Source organism: Alligator mississippiensis, chromosome 2 (assembly GCF_030867095.1).
Source record: "Alligator mississippiensis isolate rAllMis1 chromosome 2, rAllMis1, whole genome shotgun sequence".
In the NCBI taxonomy this organism is placed as follows: domain Eukaryota; kingdom Metazoa; phylum Chordata; order Crocodylia; family Alligatoridae; genus Alligator; species Alligator mississippiensis.
In genome coordinates this window covers 201,133,467-201,143,929 of record NC_081825.1, presented here as the reverse complement: position 1 = coordinate 201,143,929, position 10,463 = coordinate 201,133,467, and the positions used below count along the sequence as shown (strand labels likewise).

The following is a 10,463-nucleotide window of genomic DNA, read 5'->3' as shown; positions in this document are numbered from 1 at the left end:
CTCTCCAGCTTAGGCCAGGCAAACCCCAGCCAGCAGCTCACTCCCCCTGCCTTCTCCTTTCTTGCTGATAACCCCAGAGCTGGGGGAGGGGACGGGGCTGGGAAGAGAAGGCGGCTCCTTGGCTGCAGCCAGACGAATGTCTCTTGGGTCAGGGGGTGCTCTAACTCATGGTATTTTATGTAAAGTGCCATGAATTAGAGTGGGGGTCTGCACAACTGTTAGCGCCCTTGAGCAGCAGTTGTTTTTAACTATACTCTAAAGTCCTGAGTTCAGCCCAGTGAGAGTCTACTTAGGCCCTAAGCTGGCATTCTCTACCTTTCTCACACTGAATAGCACAATACTTTACTCCATATATTGCTCTACCCATTTTAGTTGTATTTAGCTTATAAATTTTAATAATAAAACATATGTATAAAAGTTATAGGAATTTTAAATGAATCGTTCTTAAATCTATCTGTAATTACCAGCATATGGTATGAAACACTAATACTCTTCCTCACTTCATTAAAGATGTTTTCTAAATGCTGATTATTACACCATGGATAATAGGAAGACAAGTAGTTATTACAGAAATGACTCAGGCACTCTCCAGACTGAGAAACAATTTTATTTCTTCTAATATAGAACTGTTGACTTGCAGTCAGTTTAAACATAAGTAATACATTCCAGTGCATCACATTTTATTCAACCATAACAGTGCCAAGGATTTAAAGTCAACAAATACCATGTAAGTTAGTGAGTCAGTTAACAAGCAAAGCAAAATAATGGTGAAGAGAATTCATAACTGAACACAAGCCTTTGTGTTTAAACATATTTCTAAGTTTGAGCTAACGGTTCAGATTGACTTATGAACAGTGCATGTAACCACTTCTTCTACCTCCTTCTTCACTCCACACCATGTGGAGACAACTGAGTGTTGCAGCTGTCACCCCACAAGGTGCTCCGCTTCACTTGGAGGTGCAACACCTGGCAGGATCAGGCCTTCTGCCATTGGAGGGTTTACAATCAGATATAAAAGACCTGAGCTGTGGAAAGGACTTTTTTTTTATCATGCACATTACAACCAAGCCAGCACACAGGAAAATGCTGATTATCCCTTATTTGGGCCCCGTTAAGGTCCTGAATGCCCTCAACTCCTGTTGATTCGAATGGTTTCAAACCCCAGCTTTTCAGACTAGAAGAGCAACATGCAGTGTACCGTCTAACCTACTAGATATTTTGTTTTTTTAGCAGCAGAGCAGGCATTTGCTATAAACTGAGGTTCCAGGATCAGTGTAAACATTAGAACTGACCTATTTGTAATTTCTGAATATTAATTTGACTGAGCAAATTATAGTTTGGGAAAGGAGAAATGCAAGCTGCCCTTCACACAAGATGTCCGTATGTTTACATTCCCATTCTCTTTTCTGCGATCTGTTCCCTCCTTTTCCTGTTTATGTAAGAGCAACATTGATGTGGCTGAGTGGCTGTTTTAAACCATAAAAGCGAATTGCAAAGGAAAATCAGATTAAACTAAATCTGGATTCCTGTGCTGACTTTCCCTACCATGCAAGGCACTGACAGGGATACATGTTTTAATATTGTTGAAATATTTGAAATTATAGCACCTCTTGCTATGCTGATGTCCCAGAATATATTATTCTACTATTTCATTAGGTTGCATGACACTCCTCGTATTAGGCATGAAATCATTAGAGGAGCAGGAAGTATCAGTGGGTGTCAAAGGAGACAACCTTTAACATGTTTATTCCTCATCTGAAGGTTTCCCACAGCATACTAAACACAGACAGTCATCACTGAAGCCTAGGATGAGTTGTGTGTCTCATAATCAGTGGAAAACCTCACTTGAGAACCACTTTAAGAAGATGCCTTGCAGACAGCAAGTTTGTAGAGCACATAATGACCAGAACATGAGTACACACAGGGATTTTGCTGGGCCTTTCCCACTACACTAATGGGAGTCTTGTTAGATCCCTGTGAATCAGGTTGACACACATATGTCTACAATATAAGATTTTGCTTACATATTAAATTATATTTTGCTCTGAATGTTTTCCCTTAATAATGAAGTTTCCTGCTCTTTTTTTGCGTAGCTTTACCAGTATGTTGTTGTAAATCTAGTAGCCACCATGCAAAGCAGAGACAGGCTACACCAAATGAAGTAAACCATGATTACAACTTACTATTCCCTGAAAACAGATACATATACAAATAAATATAAATAGATAAATACTGTAGAACAATAGCATTCATAGTTCACTTCTCCATGGAGGTATGTTGTTAATACATAGACAAAATTATTTTTTTAATTGTTAAAAAGATATATTTAAATTTCTTATAATACAACAGCTAAAGTAAATTATAAATTATTGTAACAGGATCCAGTGTATGTTTTATGCTGGAAATAGGTACTGGAGCTTTATTAGCTTAAAGCCTTTACAATTACATTTCAAAGAGTTAGCTTTGCCTCTGCTGAACCATAGGCAGCAGTAGCATTTAAGCACCATTCATGGAGTAAGGAGAACACTAAACTCTTCCAGTCAGAATACGAGGTAAAGTGATAGTGAAAAACAATCCTTTGGTTTCCCCATGTTTTCTAGTCTGAAAATGTGATGCACCATATGTACAATTAGGAAAAATTATTATCAATATTAAATTGCAGAATTGTCTCAAATTTAAAAGACTGCTCCCCATAAACTGAAATGTAGCCTCAGTGTACAGTCTGTACAGGAGCAGTGCATGTCTTTCATGCATGTACAAAAATCCGTGAACGTGCTTTCTCAATGTTTTAAGTGAAAAATACATTCAAAAGACTTTAGCTCTGAAAGTCATATAAGGGCTTTCATTTTTAGCAGCAGCCTAGATGTGGTTTATGTGCAACCACAGATTTTATCAACTGACAGCATACACATTCAGAAAAAGGTGCCCATGGTTATGTGATGTTATTCTATGACAGATCTCTAGTTGATTTACAGTTACTGACAGTTCTTTGATACAGTACCTGCTTTTGTCAAGATTGTAAGTTGTAAAATCATAATGTGTCATGTACACATTAAAAATCTGCCACAATACTTCCATGAGTTCTTTGGTCAGTTACAGAACAGGTCAGTTACTGCTCTTTTGACCTTTCAGCATTTTGTGAAGGTTAGTAATCCCTTTGGTATTAAGTGAAAGAGCTTTAACATTGTATTAAGTCCTTGTTCAAAATATAAAGTGTACTCAAGCTTATAAATATACCTAGTAAATTAAATTTCAGTGGCATTGCATTTACAGTAAAATAGCTATGTATAATGTCTACAGTCTAATAATCAAAAGACTCTCTTCTCCATACAGGAGAGTACGTAACAACTGCAGATGCTCCCTCGGCCTGAACAAGGGTGTTTGTACCCAAAAGCTTGCAAATAAGAATTTTTCCAACTATTTTAGTTGGTCTAATAAAAGATATCAGATTTACCCCAAGAAACTTGTCTGCCTCTTCTCCACGAAATATATATATTTAATGCTAACATTTTTACACAAGTGATACTAACTTCTGTGCTTTGCATACTGTTCATTCTGCCTCAACCATGCTAAAATACAAACAGAGATGCAAAAGAATAGATTGGAAATTATTCTATTCTCAAAAGTATTAAATCATGCAGTTATATTTCTAGGGAACTCTGTTTTCAAAATTATAATAAACCTCTATGAAAAAGGACAACAATGAACAACTAGTTTAATTTTCACAGTGCATACTGTCTGTCAGACAGGTGAACTCAATCCATTTTTGTATCCTAGGATGACTGACCCTTCTTGTTGATAATGAGATTTAGATACTTCTTTGCATGTTTTTTCACCAGGACTAGAGATTCTGTTATACAAGGAAAGAGCCTGTATAAAAACTGTTGATACTAAATTTCCCCAAACAAGCTGAAGTCTTAACATGAAATTCCTTCATTTCATCCAGATGTTGGCCAAAAAACATCACTCCATGTTGGTTAACATTGCTAAAGTTCCATGCATTTGTATGTGATTATTTAGGTCCTGTTGAGTGGATATTCCCTAGGTAACATAAAGCTTTCAAAGTGCTGATCTTCCGCCTTTTTCTTCAATCTCTGCTGCTCTAAGGAAGACACGAGTTTGTCCCTTTCTGCAATCACTCTCATCATCTTGATAAAAATTTCGTTCTCCTCCTTCAGATCTTTCTCATCTTTCAGGCTGTCTGAGAGAAGGCAAACAAAATGTGTAAAACCTGGCTCATCCTTTCTAAAGATGTGGAGAAAAGATTTAGTTTACAACAGATACAAATGCTACCTAAACCATAAACCAAAACTCAACAATACAAAACCATATACAGCAACGAATACATTAATAAAAACAAATTTAAGATGTTCAACTGTAGTTGGATTTTAAATTCAGTTTATAAACAGGTGAACAGAGCTAAACAAAAATCTAGAGGTTGTAAAGAAACTGAAAATATCTTTTTCATAAAAAGATTTGGACATTTCAGTCATCATTATTCTACTCATTTAGAATACAATTTTTTTTTATTAGTTGAAGTTATTCATTAACAGGTATATCACAATACTTAGAAAAGAGGAGTGAAAAGAGGAGTAGAATGCGAGGGCAGAGAATACATTCCAAACCCCTGCATTTTCAATTTTCCAGGTTCACTGAAAAATAGGAAAATGAAAAACAATAATATATTTTTGGTTAAAATTTCCATTTTTGATCACTGCTAACACAATGTGCGGGAAACAAAATTTGCAATAGAGACTGATTTAATAGATTTTAAGGCTAGCAAGGTATATTATCACCTACTCTGACATGCATCACACTGACCTAGTATTCACATAGTTATTCTTATATAATATTTTTCTTCCTTTTGTAATTATGTCTTTGAGATGACTAGAAGACATAATAATTGAAAGTGTAGCTGCCCTGATTTTTCAGATTGTTTCACTCATGCACATTTTGTATTAAGGAAAAGAATGAGTATCATGGCAAATTATATTTTTAACTGCCATGATGGCCACTTTTAAAAAGAAAAGTCAAGATTCAAAGAAATGATACCAATTGTTCATTCACTAAGAACTACCCTTTAATATGGAGCATCTGTGTGGATAATGGAAAAGATACTGCCCAAACTTGTATGCATTGGTCTGCTGTACCAAAGAGCAGAAGCAAACACTCCACTTCACAACAGATAGTGTAGGATGAGGTAAAACAAGCTGCTGAATCCTGCTCTGCAAACAGGTGTGGTTGATGGAGCCCTTGTGTGGTTCACCTTTATAAAGTTTATATACTTTGGGGGTTGAAAGTAAATTAAAGATGATGCAAATTGATGTTTTATGCAGAAGGAATATAATTTTATTCAACTTGTCAGTGAAGGTATGATAGACATGGAACATGTAATAATTTAAGAACAGTGATATTTAAATACATTATAAATATTGTATACAATCTGGCCAGTGACGTGAAGTTATGTATAGTTGTGTTGGGCTATTAGAATGTTCTAACAGGGGGGTGTTTTAAAACACACCGGAAAGCAGCACAATGGAACTGGATAACTGATCTTCCAGCGCACACTTGGATGCAATTACCAGACAATGGCATACTTCCAACCTAAAGAGAGACAGCTGGTTTTTCAGGTTTTAACAGTCAAAAAAAGTACTCCCGGGAGATCAGTTGTTAAAGGCAGCAAAGGGAGATGTTGAGCCTCTCTAGAGGGAGTCTGAATATATTGCAGTTACCAGACTAATACCAGAAGGGAGACAGGCTCTCATACAGACTGATTGTTTTTCACATACCAGTATATTTCCAAATTCCAGACAAATAATATTTGTTTCAAAAGGGCCATTTGGTCACTAAATTAACTAGTGATCATTGCTCCCAGAGGTACAAAAGTGCAGGCTCTGAACATGAGCCATTTTGCTCAGATATTCAAAAATAACATCTCAGAAATACAGTCTACCACACAGTTTTAAAGTAGGGGAATCCCAGTGAGAGACAGGTGACAACCTGGGGCTGAGGGGGTGCACATCAAGAGGCAAGAAGCAGCTGGAGAAGCAGTTTGCCCAACTGTGGCAGAAGCTATTCTAATATCCAGGGACTAGTTAGCTGCAGCAGCTCACTGCCCGCACACAACACAAAGTTGTTTTTTAAAAGAAAACGCTTGGAAATGTATTGCTGAATATGTACGTATGCAGTAATTCACACAGGCCTCTAAGTTTGTTCCTCAACTCTTCTAGAAGCTAACAAACAAGCAAGCAAGATAGCGGTGGGTGGCAAATTGGCTGGAGGGTCACACCCAGAGAGTCGTGGTGGATGGGTTGGTTTCGACCTGGAAGGGTGTGGGCAGTGGGGTCCCGCAGGGCTCGGTCCTTGGACCGATACTCTTTAATGTCTTCATCAGTGACTTGGACGAGGGAGTCAAATGTACTCTGCCCAAGTTTGCAGATGACACAAAGCTATGGGGAGAAGTGGACATGCCGGAGGGCAGGGAACAGCTGCAAGCAGACCTGGATAGGTTGGACAAGTGGGCAGAAAACAACAGGATGCAGTTCAACAAGGAGAAATGCAAAGTGCTGCACCTAGGGAGGAAAAATGTCCAGCACACCTACAGCCTAGGGAATGACCTGCTGGGTGGCACGGAAGTGGAAAGGGATCTTGGAGTCCTAGTGGACTCCAAGATGAACATGAGTCGGCAGTGTGACGAAGCCATCAAAAAAGCCAATGGCACTTTATCGTGCATCAGCAGATGCATGACGAATAGGTCCAAGGAGGTGATACTTCCCCTCTATCGGGCGCTGGTCAGACCGCAGTTGGAGTACTGCGTGCAATTCTGGGCGCCGCAATTCAAGAGGGATGCGGATAACCTGGAGAGGGTCCAGAGAAGGGCCACTCGTATGGTTAAGGGCCTGCAGTCCAAGCCCTACGAGGAGAGACTAGAGAAACTGGACCTTTTCAGCCTCCGCAAGAGAAGGTTGAGAGGTGACCTTGTGGCCACCTATAAGTTCATCACCGGGGCACAGAAGGGAATTGGTGAGTATTTATTCACCAAGGCGCCCCCGGGGGTTACAAGAAACAATGGCCACAAGCTAGCAGAGAGCAGATTTAGATTGGACATTAGGAAGAACTTCTTCACAGTTCGAGTGGCCAGGGTCTGGAACGGGCTCCCAAGGGAGGTGGTGCTCTCCCCTACCCTGGGGGTCTTCAAGAGGAGGTTAGATGAGCATCTAGCTGGGGTCATCTAGACCCAGCATTCTTTCCTGCTTATGCAGGGGGTCGGACTCAATGATCTATTGAGGTCCCTTCCGATCCTAACATCTATGATAGAAAGAAGCCACAGACCCAGGAACTCCCAATCTCTTTAACTCGGTATAATGGTCCCAAATCACTGCAGTCGCACCTGTTGTAAAATGTATGGTTAGAGACCACTAGAGTAAATTAGGGGTGTTCAACCCCCAGCCTGTGGGCCAGATCAGACCCTGGATCCACATAGCCCTGTGTTCAATGGCCCTACATTCTCGATTCAGCACACAAGGCTGCATGGAGCCTGATCCCAGCACACGAGGGCAGATGGAGTTGGCTTGTGTCCCAGTGGTCCTGATTCAGCATGTGGAGCCTGGTGAAGGCAGCACAGGGTCCCAGGGCCCCAATCCCAGCATGCAGGGCCAGGCGGGGGTGGTATGGTCCAGAACCAGCATGTACGCCTGATCCTGGAGCTCAGGTTCCAATCCTGCCTGTGGACCAGCCTCACACCACTCATTTGGCCCACAGGGCAAAAAGGATTGGTATGCATCACTTGTGCATACCAAGCAGGTAAGACCCTTCCTATGCAACTTACCATCAATGGCCATTTTCTCTCTCAGTTCCTGTTCCAATCTGCTTTGGTGATCCTCCAGTTCTAGTTCTTGGGCTCTGGACACATTAAAAACAGCAGTGATGAACCAGCTGACATTGAGTTCCTACGCATTTCAGAATTCAGAAGGTAACAAGAAAGTTCAACAGTCCTAATAAAAATACTGACAAAAAATAAAAAATCTGGAATCCATTTTACTTTCAATGTTGATGTTGCTGTCTTGTTATAATGATTAATATCATCTTAGATCCACAGCTGATTAAGTTAGCAGTATATGTACATATGAAAAGAGAAACTTCCCCCTTAAAATAGCAACATGCAGGTGAAGTTGTGATTAATATTAACCTAAAATAATAAGAAAAATAGGTAATATTTCTTCTTTTACCATTTATTATTACCATCATTGCCTCTGGAGTGCTTTATTCATATGAAACTATTTGTTGAGGATATAAAGTATGCAACAACATGCATGGCAACATGTTCTTAAAGATATTAACTACATTCAGTAACAGCAATAAGTACACATGCTGCATGCCCAGTCTCTGCTCCATATAGTCAGGTTTACCCTCAAATCTTTGCTTCTTCCTACACTCTCATATTACATGCCAGAACAAGGCAGCAGTACCTCTTGGATTCTATATTCTTTTAAGTTCCCCATTCACTGGGAGCATTTCAATGTGCACATGCAATGATTCTTTGTTACACAGACTAGGTGTGCCTGTAGATCTGCCAGGAGGCTGCTCCAATGCACTGTAATTACAGTGCATTGGAGCCGACTCAATACATCAAGTCTGCTTGAGTGTGCTAATTAGTGTTTCCATGCTTCAAAATGGCAGCAGGGGCGCTTTAACTAAAGTTCATCCAACAAGCTTTAGTTAAAGTGCCCTTACCACCATTTTGAAGCATGCGGTTGCTTAAAAATCAGACACTGTGGTGCTTTAATTAGAGTGGCTCGCGAGAGCTGCTGTAATTAAAGTTCACCCCCCCTCCGCTCGCGAAGCATGTGTAAAAACCCTAAAAGCCTGAACCTGAGCCTGACGTATAAGTTGAACACTTCTGAGAATTGAGGGCCCTGCCTGCAGTGAAGAGGACTCCTAAGGAAAGGAAATTAATATGAATGAATAGACCCAGAGAGCACCATTTTGTGTCTTGTATCAAATGATACAGATTTAATTTTTGTTAAACTGCCATTTTTTGACAATGTGAAAGGAAGCAGAGATGCCAGATGAGTAAAGTAAAATCCAAGGAAAACAAATTTCTTGCACATCTTTGCACACATGTAACTGTAACCAGAGGAAGATTCAGATGGATGCAGGGTTTCTCCAACAGAGCATTGTGTGACCTGTTGTTCAGTGTGGAACTGGAAATGGCACCCAGCCACCTGCTATCAGCACAGGCTCCAGAGATCAGGAAATGTTCCCTCACCTACACAGCCACAGCAGTGGAAGTAGGGAGCAGCTGAGAGACTCAGCAAGCAAACATGGCACATACAGCAGTGGGAATATTGATGGTTTTATGACCAGTATAGTTTTAATCAACCCCAGATACTGGTATCTAATACAGTCCTTATTTGCTGATGTACATCCATTCACTTTGCCTCTCTATTCTACTCCCAAGTAATTCCCAGCTGTGTTTAATCTTTCTTCCCATTTCCTCATGCTGCCCAGGAAAGGCTGATATACTGTAGGTTAGAACAAATTTTCTTCTATTGGATAAAGGCCTTGAGGGTTCATTAGTCCATCATTACATTGGAACAGAGCATCCACAAGCAACAGTGTTTCATAATAGCCTTATGGAATCAAAATCACCATACCACTGGGGAGTTCAACTGAAAATCTGTGTTCAAAATAGATGGTAGTTTGGGGTGTTCTTATTTTATCACACTTCCAGCTCCAGGATATAGCTAGATAAGAAGTGTAAGCTCTCTCCATGCACTAATGGCAATATGCTATGCAAGACAAAGTGGCAATTTAGCTCCGTAATGAAGGCTGCATGCATCTGGAGAAAAATCCTGAGTCCTGGATCTAAAATGAGCACATTCTCCCCCCACCCCCGATGTTTCTATTATTAATGATAAACTGTATTGTCCTTACTTACAGCACCAAGAGCTCAGATTCATAACGCATTAATTTATTCTTCTCCAGGGCTAGTTCAAACCATTCATGTAACAGCTGAGTTTCATCCTGTGTGCCTGAATCTGTTTAAGATATAAAAAGTAAATATGTTATACTGGGTTTTCCTCTCCATTATCAAACCACATTGGGGCTATTTTAAATGCCCCTTGTTTGTAAGACTAGGTGCACGCATACCATACAGAACCTTAGTGATGTGATATTTCTGTCAGTATTTCTCCATATATCAAACACCTGTTTATATTTTTCAAGAGTTTACTGCGGTTAAGAGTATATTGATTATTCTGGAAAGAAACAGATAAAAAGGCAACAATCACTTGCTTCCATTTTGGAAGCCAAGAGGTTCATGTTATTCCTTTTCTTTTATTTGTCTATTCCCTTTTTAAGTAGTTGATATTATTTGCTCTTAGTTCTGTCATCAATAAGTTTATTTCCTTTTTGGGAGGCTCCAGTGCCTGAATAATTCATTCTAGGTGGATATCTGACCA

General features: G+C 39.8%; 1 protein-coding gene across 2 annotated transcripts in view; it reads right to left on the bottom strand.

Annotated features, from left to right (window-relative positions):
• Positions 1-592: 592 nt before the first annotated feature.
• The window catches only part of MICAL2 (microtubule associated monooxygenase, calponin and LIM domain containing 2), a 218,849-nt gene continuing 208,978 nt past the window's right edge, over positions 593-10,463 (bottom strand). For both annotated transcript variants that reach the window (XM_059722688.1, XM_019476858.2), the window contains 3 exons: positions 9,941-10,040; positions 7,829-7,902; positions 593-4,201 (listed from right to left, as the gene is read on the bottom strand). In XM_059722688.1, coding sequence (XP_059578671.1) covers positions 4,017-4,201; positions 7,829-7,902; positions 9,941-10,040 — 359 coding nt within the window. In that variant the 3' untranslated portion in view covers positions 593-4,016. The remainder of the gene's footprint in view (positions 4,202-7,828; positions 7,903-9,940; positions 10,041-10,463) is intronic.